General features: G+C 42.5%; 1 protein-coding gene across 3 annotated transcripts in view; it reads left to right on the top strand.

Moving 5' to 3' along the window:
- Positions 1-17407, top strand: part of LOC143775860 (protein kinase C theta type-like) — a 228005-nt gene that overhangs the window by 118495 nt on the left and 92103 nt on the right. For all 3 annotated transcript variants that reach the window (XM_077264488.1, XM_077264489.1, XM_077264490.1), the window contains one exon: positions 14724-14784. In XM_077264488.1, the coding sequence (XP_077120603.1) occupies positions 14724-14784 (61 nt within the window). The remainder of the gene's footprint in view (positions 1-14723; positions 14785-17407) is intronic.

Genomic DNA, 17407 nt, shown 5'->3' with positions numbered 1-17407 from the left:
TGCAAACACATTTGTAAACATGCACTGCTTTTTCGGTGATTACTTTGCCCCACACACACAAATAATACACAATTTAAAAGGTAAACTTGCCCCCTTCAGCAAGAAAAGACACAATCAAACCACACATTCACTATTTGATCAATAAATACAGTTTAAACATTCAATTTCAGAAACCTGCCAAAAAAGCAATAAATTGCAGGTGGCACCACAACCTCAAGACATTTTTTTAGCCTCTACTTATCAAACCAATTTATTGTATTACCAATCTACATATATTACCAATCTACATATAAGAGGTATTTACCTCTTTGTGTTCATCATTTCATTAAATACTTTAACATTTGACCAGCTTGATTTTCCTGAAATTGCCTGCGCCCCCGACAACCAATGTGCGAAAATTTTGCACGGGCCAACTAGTAATAAAGTAAAATTAAAAAATTAAAAACTTTAAATGATAAATAATAAATAGTTGAAGTCCATTAGGGTGAATGGTATTAAGAACCCAAATCCATTTTGTCTCTTGTTTGGCTAATTTTTGGCTGATATTGCTGCCCCATATTGAAGGAGTTATTTTATTGATGCCTCTAACTCTCAACAAAGAAGGATCACAATTATGAAAAAGTTTAAAATGTCTTGGTACTGTTTTAAGAGTAGAAATATTGTCTTCTTCTTGGGCAGCGATAATGCCGTTGATCAGTTCCCGAACTCCAACTTTATGTTGGCGGGTTGTGAAGACAACATATATTTTTGAGCAAGGACATACTGCATAATATATGGCTGCTTTTGTCTCACATGTAATGTGGTGGTTAATGTGGCATTTTTTGCAGCCTGTGGAATCATGAAATTCTTTTATGCGGTCGATGTTGGGGTAAGTTATACTGTACATCGACCACATGAAGATCAGCCCTTGCATCGTTCAGTCTGGTCTAGGAAGGTGTTGGATTTAGTATGATAGTGACTGTTGACCAATATATACTGTACGTTTTTTGAGCAATGGAATGTAATACTTGGGTCTATTGTGAAGTATTGGGCTAGGGTATGGTCAGCCAGAAGTATTGGCCATGCCTTTTTGAGACAATTTCGCATTTTGTTAGCCTGGACATGATAATCCGTAATGAAATGTACTTGATTGGATGGAGCTAGTTTGTGAGAGGAGTATAATAACTCATTTATGGTGGTATATCTGGCTTTATTATAGGCCCATTTGATACAATGATGACTGTACGGTCTATAAATCTTAGTTTTAAGTCTTTTCCTTGTGTCTCAAAGTCCAGATCTGAAGAGCACAGACGTTGCAGACAAAAGAATTGACTCTCTGGTATTGAGTCGATTAATGGTGGAGGGTGAGAAGGAGATGCTTGCGTGTAATAACGCATTAACTGATGTAGGGTTCCTAAATATGTTTGTTTGTATGATGTTGTCATTTTCCCTTTTGATTGTAACGTCAAGGAATTCTATATTGAATTTTTCCTGGTGATGTCAAATGTATATTTAGGTTACTGTTATTGAGATATGACATGAATTGGTTTAGTGACTCCGAAGTACCTTGCCAGATCAAAATTATGTCATCCATGTATCTTACCCATAGTATGACATGATGGACATATTGGCATTGATCAGATAGAAAGAGGTCCCTCTCCCGCAGCCCCAGGAACAAGATTGCGTAGGATGGTGTGAATGGTGCACCCATAGCCATTCCCTGGAGCTGTAGGTAGAAGAACCCCTTAAATGTGAAAAAGTTATGAGTCAAGGTGAACTCCAAAATACGGGTAAGAAAGTCAATCATAGGGGAGGATTTGTTAGTCATCTTGAGGACAAATTTTTTGTTGCCTGAATCCAATCTACGTTTGATGTGTTGATGTTAGTATAGAGAGATTCAACATCACATGCTACTAGTATTGTGTTCATCAGTGTGGAGCCCATCAATCTTTTTCAAGAGATCTCCTGTGTCCAAAATGAAGGATGGAATACATTCAACAATGGGTTTTAGTTGGAAATCAATGTATTTTCCAGTGTTCTCCAGAAAGTTGTTGTTCCTGGAAATTATTTGACTGCCAGGTGGATTATTTAGGTTTTTGTGTACTTTGGGTAAAAGGTAAAAAGAGGGGACAGTTGGTTCTTTGATTTGTAAAGATGTTAATAGTTCTTTGATAATAGTACCTTCTCTATTAGCTTCATTGAGAACCTTATTAAGATTTGTAGAAAATGAAGAAAGATAATCTTAATAATATTTTGACCCAGGACCGTTACCTGACTATGCCTTTGTCTCTTCCCTCTGTTGATGATGTACCCTCCTGGTTTTTGACCTCGGGCTCCTTGACTATCCCAACTCACTTCTTGTTCATGAGAAATAACTCAGCATCACAGAAATATAACTCTCTCTTCACTTTGTCCTTTCCACTTTTTCAATTTATACCATTATGCTTATGTTTAAGTGTTTGTTGCATTACTTAGTCCTATTTAGATTTATTTTACTTTAGCACCAAGAAATAACATTGGCTATATTTATTTGTATTACATTGCATTAATGTGCAGCACATTATGTTATGTTTTGTCTGTTAAAATTGTCTTCTTGAGGATGTGGCACCTACATAATTAGTTACTCCAGGTGGTGTGTATCTGACTTCATTTTAGGCTAACTTCACAAAGCGTATACAAAAATCATCCAGTTCACAAAATACTTGGACACTGCTTTTGTCATTTGTCATCCAAATGCAATCTATATGTATACATCAGCAGTTATTAAAAATTTACAAGACCAAATACAGTTTCTAGTGGTAATAATGGCAACTTATCTATAAAAATAAGATCCTATATGGTTGCTTTGTATAGAGGCCAATTTTTTTGTGCTCCTATAGAATTAGAGTCTCATTGGACAAATAGAAGAAACTAGTGCATATATTGATTTTTTTCATGCAGTTTTTTTGTTTTGTTTTTAAATCGCTCATCTGCTCTTACCCATTTAATGACATTGCTCTGAGTGCCGTATGTGTAGTGTCCATTTTTTCACAGACGGCATATGGACCAAATATATGGTTGTGTGATCTTGCTGATCTTGGCCTTAATCAGTCACCATTGTGTGTTATTCACAACTATTTGTGTTTTAATAAATGTTTTTAATACCTTGTCTTTATATATTTGGATTGAATAAAGATCCTTCGATATTGCAGATTTTTTTGCTGAGATGAGTATTGGATATGCCATTTGCATTACAGTGTAATTCTCTTCTTGTTCTGTTTGCAGTATATATTTTTTTACATTGTGCATTGTGAGCATTGAGCACTCCTCTAATTTACTCTTATTTACTCATACGTTGTCCATCCTATTTTTTAGCCTTAAAACTTTTAAAGGAAATCTGACACCAGGTTTTTCCCATAAGAGGTAAGGCCAGTACCTTTAGGCCCTCATATACAGCAATCTGATATGCTGTATAATTTATATATGCCCCAAAGCAACCTACAAGACAAGAAAGAGAGCTTTTATTATACTCACATATGGGGTGGTCCGGTTCGATAGGCGTCGCTGTTCTGGGTGCGGCACCTCCTCTCTTCTTGAGATCACCATCCTCCTGCACTGCTTCTTGTGGATGACGTATCCTACAGCATTCACACAGAGCAGAGAAGGAGGATGGTATTGTATGAAGAGAGGTGGCATCGAATCCATGCTAGCAACCACTGCACAGGTGAGTAACGGTATAATCAAAGATTTTATTCTACTCTTGCATGCTTAATTCGGGGCATATATACTGCATGCCATTTCTTAATTACATTTTGAACTGAGGAAAGGCAACTTGAAAACGCTTTGCTATTTTCTTATAGCCTTCTCCTGCTTTGTGGGCCTCCACCATTTTCATTTTCAGAGTGCTAGGCAACAACTTGGAAGAACCCATGGCTGCCGTTTTTGGCACAAGATTAGAGGAGTCTTGGTTTTTATGAAGCTGGGAAATTCACATCATCTGGCTTTTCCTAACAGAGATAGTGAACAAGCCATAACCCTAACAGGCTAATTAAGGTCTGAAACCTTGGTTAAAGTTGTCTAAGCACACAAATCTTGAAGGGTGCCCAAACTTTTGCATCAACCCATTTTCCTTTATGTGATTTTTAAAATGAAAAAAAAAATGACAGATATATATGTTAGGGTTTGAGTTCCCGCCTCTGCACAGGGGGAATCTCGAGCCATCTCCGCTGCGGTCTCCCATTCTTCTCCTGCCGCAGTGGAGGCTGCTCAGCAGAGACGTTGGTCTCAGCGTCTCGCTCAATCTGACTCTGTGAGGAGGATTACTGCTGGTCTTCCAGCTTCTGCTATTGTAGTCAGTGCTGGGCAGCGGCGAGCAGATGCTTTTGGGACTAAGTCTTGCTTTTCTCCTTCTGAGCATGCCCAGGGTAAGATCTCTCATTGGAGATCGAGGGTCACCTGCTTGGATACTGCAGCAAGGTCCTGAAGGTGCTCAGGCTTTGCGGCAGCTTCTCATTGGTCCTTCTTGGAAGGTCCTGTTCGGGCTGCAGCAATAAAAGGCTTGCATGGCCGCACGGCCATGCGCTAGTGTCTTTCTAAATTATGTGCTTTGTGCCAGTGTGGTCATGTGTGATTGTGTTCAGGGACCCGGCTGAAATAAGCCCCTAGAATGCTGGCACCTCCGGTGAGGAGTTTGTGTGTCTGAGTGCATTCAGGGACCTGGCTGAAATAAGCCCCTAGAATGCTGGCACCTCCGGCGAGGAGTTTTGTGTGCATGCATGACCACTGACTGCTCTCTCTTGGTTAGTTAGCCTGTGTTCCTGTGAAGTAAACAGGGCGCAGAGCTTTGCTTTCACGGCTGCTCTGTGAGTTAACCGAGCTAGCCAATACCGCCATATAGTGCTGCAATTTGTCTAGCAGCAGGTTCTCCTGCACGGTGGACCCCGGGCTGCGAACGCACCAATAACAATAAAAACTATTTTCCTCGGTGTGTTCCACTAGCCCTAACAATATATTTTTGATGAAGGGGACGGATTGGCCTCAAAACACCAAATAAAAAATCTTTATCCACAACTAGATCAACATGTTAGGGCATGTTAGGCTATGGGTTGAACTAGATGGACTTAAAGTCTTCCTTCAACCTTAATAACTATGTAACTATGTAACTGGATTTCCCTCCCTTGCGGAAGCCTGAAGAATGCTGATTTTGTTTTTGTTTTTTGAAATATCATATGAGTGAGGGGCTGTGGGAGTCATCATAGTGAGTATAATTAACATTATGCAAAGTGGTCATAATTAAGAAAAAAAAGGAATACTTCTGCTGTCTAATATTGCTACATTCTATGACTAAGGGCTACAGGCAGAAATGCATTAGAATGTTGGATTCTTTTCAACCTGTCTGGACATCACCTTTCCCTTTTAATGGAATGAAATAAAAATTGAATTTTATTCATATTCAGCCTATGGATCCTTTTTCCGTTTATTTTATAAACTACTGACAACATGTCTCCAAAGTTCCAAGCAATAAATTTTGTATTTATTTTCTGAAAATGAGAAATGGTCAAAATAACAAAAAAATGCATTGCTTGCAGACCTCAAATAATGCAAAAAAAACCAAGTTCATAATCATTTAGAAACAAAAATACTAATGTTTTAACTCAGGAAGAGTTCAGAAATCAATATTTTGTGGAATAACCATGATTTTTAATCACAGCTTTCATGCGTCTTGACATGCTTTCCACCAGTCTTTCACACTGCTTTTGGGTGACCTTATGCCACTCCTGGTACAAAAATGTAAGCAGTTCTTCTTTGTTTGATGGCTTGTGACTATCCATCTTCCTCTTCATTACATTCCAGAGGTTTTCAATGGGGCTCAGGTATGGAGATTAGGCTGGCCATGACAGGGATTTGATGTGGTGGTCCTTCATCCACACCTTGATTGACCTAGCTGTGTGGCATGGCCCATTGTCCTGCTGGAAAAACCAGTCCTCAGAGTTGGGGAACATTGCCTGATCAGAAGGAATCAATTGTTTTTCCAGGATAACCTGGTATGCGGCTTGATTCATGCATCCTTCGCAAAGATTAACCTGCCCAATTCCAGCCTAGCTGTAGCATCCCCAGATCATTACCAATCCTCTACCAAATTTCACAGTGAGTGCAAGACACTGTGGCTTGTATGCCTCTCTGTTGTGAATTAGACTTTTTGGCTCCCTCTTGTGGTCACTAGTGATATGACTCTGGGATTGTCTTTCTTCAGTTTGACACTCACCTGGGTCGTTAGTCCAGGGGTGTCGCTATATAAACTTCCTGGATCCTTAGTCCAGTGCCTGGCATCGTTGTAATCAGATCCTTCTGTTGCTCCTGTCTGCTGGTCTTGGTTCTTGCAAAATTAAGCTAAGTCTTGCTTCTTTGTTTTTTGGGTTATTTGCTTTGCTTCTATTTTTGTCCAGCTTGTACTAAATGTGAGTTCTGACCTTGCTGGAAGCTCTAGGGGGCTGGTGTTCTCCCCCCGGCCGTTAGTCGGTTCGGGGGTTCTTGAATATCCAGCGTGGATATTTTAATAGGGTTTTTGCTGTCCATATAAGTCATCTTACTATATTCTGCTATTAGCTAGTGGGCCTCTCTTTGCTAAATACCTAGCTCATTCTTATGTTTGTCTTTTCCTCTTACCTCACCGTTATTATTTGTTGGGGGCTTGTATCCAACTTTTGGGGTCTTTTCTCTGGAGGCAAGAAAGGTCTTTCTTTTCCCTTCTAGGGTTAGTTAGTTCTCAGGCTGGCGCGAGACGTCTAGAACCAACGTAGGCACGTTCCCCGGCTACTGCTATTTGTGGTGCTAGGATTAGATATATGGTCAGCCCAGTTACCACTGCCCTATGAGCTGGTTTTTTGTGTTTGCAGACTTGGTATTTATTCCTGAGACCCTCTACCATTGGGGTCATAACAGTATGCCAGGCCGACATTGAATGTTTAATGCATTGCAGAAGTGGGATAATAAGAAAGGAAATTCTGAGTTTTTTTTTTTTTCCTCTCTTCCTCCCCTTTACCTCTGAGTGACTTGAGCTTGCTGCAGACATGAATGTCCAGACCTTGATTACAAGTGTGGACCAGCTTGCTGCTCGTGTGCAAAGCATACAAGATTTTGTTACCAGTAGTTCTATGTCTGAACCTAAAATACCTATTCCTGAACTGTTTTCTGGAGACTGATTTAAGTTTAGGAATTTCAGGGATAATTGTAAATTGTTTCTATCTATGAGACCCCGTTCATCTGGAGACTCAGCTCAGCAAGTTAAAATTGTTATCTCTTTTTTACGGGGCGACCCTCAGGATTGGGCTTTCTCGCTAGCGCCAGGAGATCCAGCATTGGCAAATATTGATGCGTTTTTTCTGGCGCTCGGATTGCTTTACAAGGAACCCAATCTTGAGGTTCAGGCAGAAAAAGCCTTGCTGGCTATTTCTCAGGGCCAGGATGAAGCTGAAGTGTATTGCCAAAAATTTCGGAAATGGTCCGTGCTTACTCAGTGGAATGAGTGTGCTCTGGCCGCAAATTTCAGAAATGGCCTTTCTGAAGCCATTAAGAATGTGATGGTGGGATTCTCCATTCCTACAAGTCTGAATGATTCCATGGCGCTGGCTATTCAAATTGACCGGCGTTTGCGGGAGCGCAAAACCGCTAATCCTCTGGTAGTGTTGTCTAAACAAGCACCTGATTTGATGCAATGTGATAGAATTCAGACCAGAAATGAGCAGAAAAATCATAGACGTCAGAATGGGTTGTGTTTTTACTGTGGAGATTCTACACATGTTATATCAGCATGCTCTAAACGCCTAACAAGGGTTGTTAGTCCTGTCGCCATTGGTAATTTGCAACCTAAATTTATTTTGTCTGTGACTTTAATTTGCTCATTGTCCTCTTACCCTGTTATGGCGTTTGTGGATTCAGGTGCTGCCCTGAGTCTTATGGATCTGTCATTTGCCAAGCGCTGTGGTTTTGTTCTTGAGCCGTTGGTTAATCCTATCCCTCTGAGGGGTATTGATGCTACGCCATTGGCGGAAAATAAACCGCAGTTTTGGACACAGGTAACCATGTGCATGACTCCTGAACATCGGGAGGTGATTCGTTTTCTTGTTCTGCATAAAATGCATGATTTGGTCGTTTTGGGTTTGCCATGGTTACAGACTCATAATCCAGTCTTGGATTGGAAGGCAATGTCTGTGTCAAGTTGGGGCTGTCAGGGTATTCATGGTGATTCCCCGCCGGTGTCTATTGCTTCCTCTACTCCTTCGGAAGTTCCTGAGTATTTGTCTGATTATCAGGATGTGTTCAGCGAGTCCAGGTCCAGTGCTCTGCCTCCTCATAGGGACTGTGACTGTGCCATAGATTTGATTCCAGGTAGCAAATTTCCTAAGGGAAGACTATTTAATCTGTCTGTACTTGAGCATACCGCAATGCGTTCGTATATCAAGGAATCTCTGGAGAAGGGGCATATCCGTCCTTCCTCTTCCCCTCTTGGTGCGGGATTCTTTTTTGTGGCCAAGAAGGACGGATCTTTGAGACCTTGTATTGACTATCGGCTTTTGAATAAAATCACTGTTAAATTTCAGTATCCTTTGCCTCTGTTGTCAGACTTGTTTGCCCGAATTGAAGGTGCCAAGTGGTTCACCAAGATAGATCTTCGTGGTGCGTACAACCTTGTGCGCATTAAGCGAGGAGATGAATGGAAAACCGCATTTAATACGCCTGAAGGTCATTTTGAGTACTTGATGATGCCTTTTGGGCTCTCTAATGCTCCTTCAGTGTTTCAGTCCTTTATGCATGATATTTTCCTGAAGTATCTGGATAAATTTATGATCATTTATCTGGATGATATTCTGTTTTTTTCTGATGACTGGGACTCGCATGTAGAGCAGGTCAGGATGGTGTTTCAGGTTTTGCGTGAGAATGCTTTATTTGTTAAGGGCTCAAAGTGTCTCTTTGGAGTACAGAAGGTTCCCTTTTTGGGGTTTATTTTTTCCCCTTCTGCGGTGGAGATGGACCCAGTCAAGGTCCGAGCTATTCATGATTGGACTCAACCCACGTCAGTTAAGAGTCTTCAGAAGTTCTTGGGTTTTGCTAACTTCTACCGTCGTTTTATTGCTAATTTTTCTAGCATTGTTAAACCTTTGACGGATATGACCAAGAAAGGTTCTGATGTTGCTAACTGGGCTCCTGCAGCCGTGGAGGCTTTCCAGGAGTTGAAGCGCCGGTTTACTTCGGCGCCTGTTTTGTGCCAGCCTGATGTCTCACTTCCCTTTCAGGTTGAAGTGGATGCTTCTGAGATTGGGGCAGGGGCCGTTTTGTCGCAGAGAGGCCCTGGTTGCTCTGTGATGAGACCTTGTGCCTTTTTCTCGAGGAAGTTTTCGCCTGCTGAGCGGAATTATGATGTTGGCAATCGGGAGTTGTTGGCCATGAAGTGGGCATTTGAGGAGTGGCGTCATTGGCTCGAGGGTGCTAAGCATCGTGTGGTGGTCTTGACTGATCACAAAAATTTGATGTATCTCGAGTCTGCTAAGCGCCTGAATCCTAGACAGGCCCGCTGGTCGTTGTTTTTCTCCCGTTTTGACTTTGTGGTCTCGTATTTACCAGGTTCAAAGAATGTGAAGGCTGATGCTCTTTCAAGGAGCTTTGTGCCTGACTCTCCGGGAGTCGCAGAGCCGGTTGGTATTCTTAGAGAGGGAGTTATCTTGTCAGCCATTTCTCCGGATTTGCGACGTGTGTTGCAGAGATTTCAGGCTGGTAGACCTGACTCTTGTCCACCTGACAGACTGTTTGTTCCTGATAAGTGGACCAGCAGAGTCATTTCCGAGGTTCATTCCTCGGTGTTGGCAGGGCATCTGGGAATTTTTGGCACCAGAGATCTGGTGGCTAGGTCCTTTTGGTGGCCTTCCTTGTCACGGGATGTGCGGTCGTTTGTGCAGTCCTGTGGGACTTGTGCTCGAGCTAAGCCTTGCTGTTCTCGTGCCAGCGGGTTGCTCTTGCCCTTGCCTGTCCCGAAGAGGCCTTGGACACACATTTCCATGGATTTCATTTCAGATCTCCCGGTGTCTCAGGGCATGTCTGTCATCTGGGTGGTATGTGATCGCTTTTCTAAGATGGTCCATTTGGTGCCTTTGCCTAAGCTGCCTTCCTCTTCCGATCTGGTTCCTGTGTTCTTTCAGAATGTGGTTCGTTTACACGGCATTCCTGAGAATATTGTGTCTGACAGAGGATCCCAGTTTGTTTCCAGGTTCTGGCGATCCTTTTGTGCTAGGATGGGCATTGAGTTGTCGTTTTCGTCTGCCTTTCATCCTCAGACTAATGGACAAACGGAGCGAACTAATCAGACTCTGGAGGCTTATTTGAGGTGTTTTGTTTCTGCGGATCAGGATGATTGGGTGACCTTCTTGCCGTTGGCTGAGTTTGCCCTTAATAATCGGGCTAGTTCCGCTACATTGGTTTCGCCATTTTTCTGCAACTCTGGTTTCCATCCTCGTTTTTCCTCGGGACATGTGGAGCCTTCTGACTGTCCTGGGGTAGATTCTGTGGTGGATAGGTTGCAGCAGATCTGGAATCATGTGGTGGACAACTTAAAGTTGTCACAAGAGAAGGCTCAGCATTTTGCCAACCGCCGCCGCGGTGTGGGTCCCCGACTTCGTGTTGGGGATTTGGTATGGCTGTCTTCTCGATTTGTTCCTATGAAGGTCTCCTCTCCTAAATTTAAGCCTCGCTTCATCGGTCCTTACAAGATATTGGAAATCCTTAATCCTGTGTCCTTTCGCTTGGATCTTCCGGTGTCGTTTGCCATTCACAACGTGTTCCATAGGTCTTTGTTGCGGCGGTACGTTGTACCTGTGGTTCCTTCTGTTGAGCCTCCTGCTCCGGTGTTGGTTGAGGGCGAGTTGGAGTACGTGGTGGAGAAGATCTTGGATTCTCATCTCTCCAGGCGGAGGCTTCAGTATCTGGTCAAGTGGAAGGGCTATGGTCAGGAGGATAATTCCTGGGTGGTTGCCTCTGATGTGCATGTGGCCGATTTAGTTCGTGCCTTTCACGCTGCTCATCCTGATCGTCCTGGTGGTCTTGGTGAGGGTTCGGTGACCCCTCCTTAAGGGGGGGGTACTGTTGTGAATTAGACTTTTTGGCTCCCTCTTGTGGTCACTAGTGATATGACTCTGGGATTGTCTTTCTTCAGTTTGGCACTCACCTGGGTCGTTAGTCCAGGGGTGTCGCTATATAAACTTCCTGGATCCTTAGTCCAGTGCCTGGCATCGTTGTAATCAGATCCTTCTGTTGCTCCTGTCTGCTGGTCTTGGTTCTTGCAAAATTAAGCTAAGTCTTGCTTCTTTGTTTTTTGGGTTATTTGCTTTGCTTCTATTTTTGTCCAGCTTGTACTAAATGTGAGTTCTGACCTTGCTGGAAGCTCTAGGGGGCTGGTGTTCTCCCCCCGGCCGTTAGTCGGTTCGGGGGTTCTTGAATATCCAGCGTGGATATTTTAATAGGGTTTTTGCTGTCCATATAAGTCATCTTACTATATTCTGCTATTAGCTAGTGGGCCTCTCTTTGCTAAATACCTAGCTCATTCTTATGTTTGTCTTTTCCTCTTACCTCACCGTTATTATTTGTTGGGGGCTTGTATCCAACTTTTGGGGTCTTTTCTCTGGAGGCAAGAAAGGTCTTTCTTTTCCCTTCTAGGGTTAGTTAGTTCTCAGGCTGGCGCGAGACGTCTAGAACCAACGTAGGCACGTTCCCCGGCTACTGCTATTTGTGGTGCTAGGATTAGATATATGGTCAGCCCAGTTACCACTGCCCTATGAGCTGGTTTTTTGTGTTTGCAGACTTGGTATTTATTCCTGAGACCCTCTGCCATTGGGGTCATAACACCTCTCCAGGTCTCCGTCTGACCATTAGATGACCAGGTGTTGGGTAAAGGTGAAAATTAGACTCATCAGGGAAGATTACCTTACTCCAGTCCTTTATGGTCAAATCCTTATGGTCTTTGGCAAACGTCAGTCTGGCTCTCCTTTGCTTCTCATTGATGAAAGGCTTTTGTCTAGCTTTACTAGCTTTGCTCATGCAATGTTCCCCAACTTTGAGGACTGGTTTTTCCAGAAGGACAATGCGCCATGCCACACAGCTAGGTCAATCAAGGAGTGGATGAAGGACCACCTGTCATGTCGGACGCTGTTCAGTCCAGGTCGTTCGACAGTCAGCGGTAATTCCGCTTTTGACCACTATTTGCTCATTGGCGTCGGCTAGATTTTATCTAGCTGTTCCGGGGTTAATTTACCTGATCCTCGGATTGGAAGCTGGGCCATGCCCATTGCCTTTAAATAGCTCTCCTTATCATTGGGCGTCGCCGATTATAGCTTCTGTCTTGTGCGTTGTTATCTCGGTCTGGAGTGGAGAGCTGGTTGCTGGAGAGTCGTTGCTGGTGGTGTATTTTCCTTTGTCTTATTTACTCCTTCCTTTATTTGTGTTTATTTTGCCCTGCACATTTATAGTGTATTCCTGAGTGTCTGCGGCGTGGTGTATATTTTCCTTTATCCTTGTCTGTGCTAACTGTGGGTATTGGTGAATTACATCTTCACTGGGTGGTGCGCGGAGGTTTTCAGCCTTGGGTTGAAACAGGAGACAGGGCGAGGGTCGAGGCCTGGACATGCACACCATCAGTGTAAACTCCAGGTAGAGGGTCAGTCAGGATTTCCCTAGTCTGAGGGAAATTGCAGGGGCCCGGGTTATTAGCTCTCGCTCACCTAGTCTCCCCGTGACACCACCACATCAAATCCCTGTCATGGGCAGCCCAATCTCTAGACCTGATCCCCATTGAAAACCCCTGGAATGTAATCAAGAGGCAGATGAATAGTCACAAGCCATCAAACAAAGAAGAATTGCTTAAATTTTTGTACAAGGAGTGGCATAAGGTCACCAAAAAGCAGTGTGAAAGACTGGTGGAAAGCATGCCAAGAAGCGTGAAAACCGTGATTAAAAATCCTGGTTATTCCACAAAATATTGATTTCTGAACTCTTCCTGATTTAAAACATTAGTATTGTTGTTTCTAAATGATTATGATCTTGTTTTTTTTGCATTATTTGAGGTCTGCAAGCAATGCATTTTTTTGTTTTTTTGACCATTTCTCATTTTCAGAAAATAAATACAAAATTTATTGCTTGGAACTTTGGAGACATGTTGTCAGTAGTCTATAAAATAAAAGAGCAATTTACATTTTACTCAAAAATATAGCTATAAAGAGAAAAATCAGACAATCTGAAAATTTTGCAGTGGTCTCTTAATTTTTGCCAGAGCTGTATATAGACATGCAAACACCTCTCAGGTATTACAGGAATGTTAGCTTTTGTTTAACTGAGCACTACTTAGTAATTGTGCCGCATATCCTTAATCAAATTATTTTATTATTATAATCATTTTGCTGGTTGAAAAAAGACATTAAGTTTATTAATCATCATCAGATTATAAACAAAGGGATAATTTGAAATTACTCTTCCATTTAGGCCGGTTTCACACGTCAGTGATTCCGGTACGTGAGGTGACAGTTTCCTCACGTACTGGAGACACTGACACACGTAGACCCATAAAAATCAATGCATCTGTTCAGATGTCATTGATTTTTTGCGGACCGTGTCTCCGTGTGCCAAACACGGAGACATGTCAGTGTTCGTGGGAGCGCACGTTTTACACGGACCCAATAGAGTCAATGGGTCCGCGTAAAACACGGACCTCACACGGACATTCTCCGTCTGGGGTCCGTGTGCGTTCAGGAGACAGCGCTACAGTAAGCGCTGTCCCCCCCACATGGTGCTGAAGCCGGTATTCATATCTTCCCTGCAGCAGCGTTTGCTGTAGAGAAAATATGAAGAATAGTGTTAAAAATAAAGATTTAGGTGTCCGCCGCCCCCCCACCCCCTGTGCGACCCCTGCTGGTCAGAAAATACTTACCCGCTCCCTCGCTCCTTCCTGGTCTGGCCGCGCCTCCTACTGTATGCGGTCACGTGGGGCCGATCATTTACAATCATGAATAGTTGGCTCCGCCCCTATGGGAGGTGGAGCCACATATTCATGACTGTAAATGATCGGCCCCACGTGACCGCATGCAGGAGAAGCCGCAGCCAGACCAGGAAGCAGCGAGGGAGCGGGTAAGTATTTTCTGACCAGCGGGGGGGCGCACAGGGGGTGGGGGGGCGGCGGACACATGGATCTTTATTTTAAACACTATTCTTCATATTTTCTCTGCAGCAAACGCTGCTGCAGGGAAGATATGAATCGCAGCTTCAGCACCATGCAGAGTGGGTACCACACGCTCCGTGTGGTACCCACTCGCCATACAGGCGGCACACGTGTGCCGCACGTATGGCCTCCGTGAGTTCCCAGGCACACGGACACGGATAACTCCGGTACCGATTTATTCCGGTACCGGAATTATCTGGACGTGTGGGACAGCCCTTAGTAATATTCTTTAAAAGGCCTTCCTCCTCCTTCACAGCAGCATGCTACTGGCACTTCCAGAACATTATATACTCCCATAATGGCTATTCAGTGGCTTGCAATCGGGAGTCTAAGATACGGAATCAGTAAATATGCACTTTATTATATTATTATTTGCTCTAATTTGTTCTTAAATTTCTTTATTTTTAGTGTATTTTATTCAGTTTGCAATTCCATTAAAAAGTTATCATGTGATAGCATTAGAAACGACTTCATTTCTCGGTGCTAAAAACAAATTTTTTCTTATGTGCAGATAGAACTTAAACCCCAAGGTAGAATGATAATGAATGCAAGGTATTTCCTGGAGCAATCAGGCAAGTACAATTTCTTCTTAAAACCAATTTTTTTTTATAACCATGTATTCTCACTAAATCTAGTCTAGTTCTGTTTCACAGCTTGTAAAAAATGCTATAAAAATCTTGAAAGACTCTTACTATCCATTTCTATTGCAAAACCACTTTGCTGGTGAAATGTTCAGTATTTTAAGCTGCTTTTTTTTTTACACATCATATTTTGTAAAATGCATGCTGGAGAAAATGAAAGTACATGTCATTTCTTTGAAACGGCTCGGCATAGAACATGCTCAAATCTATCCAATTAAAAGGCTGCAAAAAAAACACTTCAAGAAACGAAAAACTCCTCCAAAAACTCCTCAAAAAGGAAAATTTTTCCAAGTAGTTCCCACTAGAAAACTCATTGTTTTTGACCGGCTCAAAAAATCTGTGTGTGCACATAGCTATAGGTATATACAATGTTCTGCTAATCCAATGACAAAAATCAGTTAAAAAAATTGAGATCTGGCCTTGTAATAGTAAGGACACAATTTACACACAGGCTCTCCATGAGTGTGCTGTGACAGTGACACAGCCACGACACATGCAGCTGCGGCGTCGGACAGTTGATCAGCTATAGCTTGCCGAATAAGCAGGGACCCGATTAAATTCGCTAAACTCTAGTGATGAAGTAATAGTAAATTCTTTGCTAAAGTCTCAAACCAAAATATTGTGGGCATACATTAGCAATAACACTATTTTTGGCAAATTAATGGCTTGAATCTAGAATATTTCAGAAATCTTTCCCTCTTTATGCTCTGTCTTTAACTTTTAGTTGTCTGTGAGCTACTGGGTGGAAACTTGGTGTTTTGATGTCTCCCATACAAAGCACAAACAGTAATGTGGGAATGATGATCTGTTTCTGTGTAGCAGAAAAACCAAGAACATTTTATAGCAGTAATGAGCAGTGAATCTAAGAATGATGAATCCAGCACTGAGAAGAGATAAACACTTACTAGAAAGCTGCAGCATAGGTTTGTGAGTGTATGTGCCTCTATTTTCAACTTTATCTTTCAATCTGCATCATCGTACCTCAAGACCAAACTTAGGTGACCAGAGCAGAGTATCAGGGCAGAGTGTCAGGGAAAAATGACCAGAGCAGATGACTAGGCAAAGTGATCAGGGCAGAGTGACCAGAGCAAAGTGTCAGGCAAGAGTGTCAGGGCAGAGTGACTGTAATCCAAAAATAGGGAAAGCGCCCCTAGTGCAAATCTGTGAATCTTGTTTCAATACCAGATAGTGCACTGCTCATCTGGGGAAATTGTGCATAGCAGGCACAATAACGGAGAGGGCATGAGTCTACTAGAGAGAGCTGCAGCTCCAACCGCTGGTTCCTAGACATGAACTGCTGGAGCAGGAAGGAATGTTGGAGAATCAGAAAAAACTTGTGGGATATTCCAGGCACTGCCAGTGGATGATGGATGGCCAAAGTCAGGTAGATGAAGAATTTTTTTATTGTATTACGAGTTTCAGAGTTTATCCAACTCCTTCCTCAGGTGCATTAAAAAATAACTTTTTTTAACCTCTTTACACCAGAAGGACTTTGCGCGTTAACGACCAGGCCAATTTTTACAATTCTGACCACTGACTTTATGTGATTATAACTCTAGAACACTTCAATGGATCCCGGAGATTCTGAGAATGTTTTTTTTGCGGCATATCTTACTTCATGATAGTGGTAAAATTTCTTTGATATGACTTGGATTATTTGTGAAAAAAATGGAAATTTAGAAAATTTCTCAAATTTTCCTACTTTGAATTTTCATGCCCTTAATTTACAGAGATATGTCACACAAAATAGTTAATAAGAAACATTTTCAACATGCCTTCTTTTCATCAGCACAATTTTGGAACCAACTTTTTTTTGTTAGCATTGGAAGTTATAAGGGTTAAGGCCATGTGCACACGTTCAGTATTTTTCGCGTTTTTTTCGCGTTTTTTCGCTATAAAAACGTGATAAAAACGTGAAAAAAACGCTTACATATGCCTCCTATTATTTTAAGTGTATTCCGCATTTTTTGTGCAAATGTAGCCTTTTTTTCCGCGAAAAAATCGCATCGCGGAAAAAAAAGCAACATGTTCATTAAAATGCGGAATTGCAGGGGATTCCGCACACCTAGGGGTCCATTGATCTGCTTACTTCCCGCACGGGGCTGTGCACACCATGCGGGAAGTAAGCAGATTATGTGCGGTTGGTACCCAGGGTGGAGGAGAGGAGACTCTCCTCCACGGACTGGGCACCATATAATTGGTAAAAAAAAAAGAATTAAAATAAAAAATAGTCCTATACTCACCCTCGATGTCTTCCCGCCTCCACTGCACGCTGCCGTTCGGTTCCTGTAGCTGATGTGCGGCGAAGGACCTCGCCGATGACGTCACTGTCCTGTGATTGGTCGTGAGCGGTCATGTGACCGCTCACGTGACCGTGACGTCACGGAAGGTCCTGCGCGCACACACCAGCTATAGGAAGACGAACGGACGCCGCTGATGAGATGTCTGGGTGAGTATAAGCATTTTTTTATTTTTTTTATTTTTTTTAAACATTCTCTCTTTTACTATAGATGCTGCATAAGCTGCATCTATAGTAAAAAGTTGGTCACACTTG

This window comes from Ranitomeya variabilis, chromosome 5 (genome assembly GCF_051348905.1).
Source record: "Ranitomeya variabilis isolate aRanVar5 chromosome 5, aRanVar5.hap1, whole genome shotgun sequence".
In the NCBI taxonomy this organism is placed as follows: Eukaryota; Metazoa; Chordata; class Amphibia; order Anura; family Dendrobatidae; genus Ranitomeya; species Ranitomeya variabilis.
The sequence above is the reverse complement of the archived record's forward strand: the minus strand, read 5'-3'. Positions and strand labels throughout refer to the sequence as shown.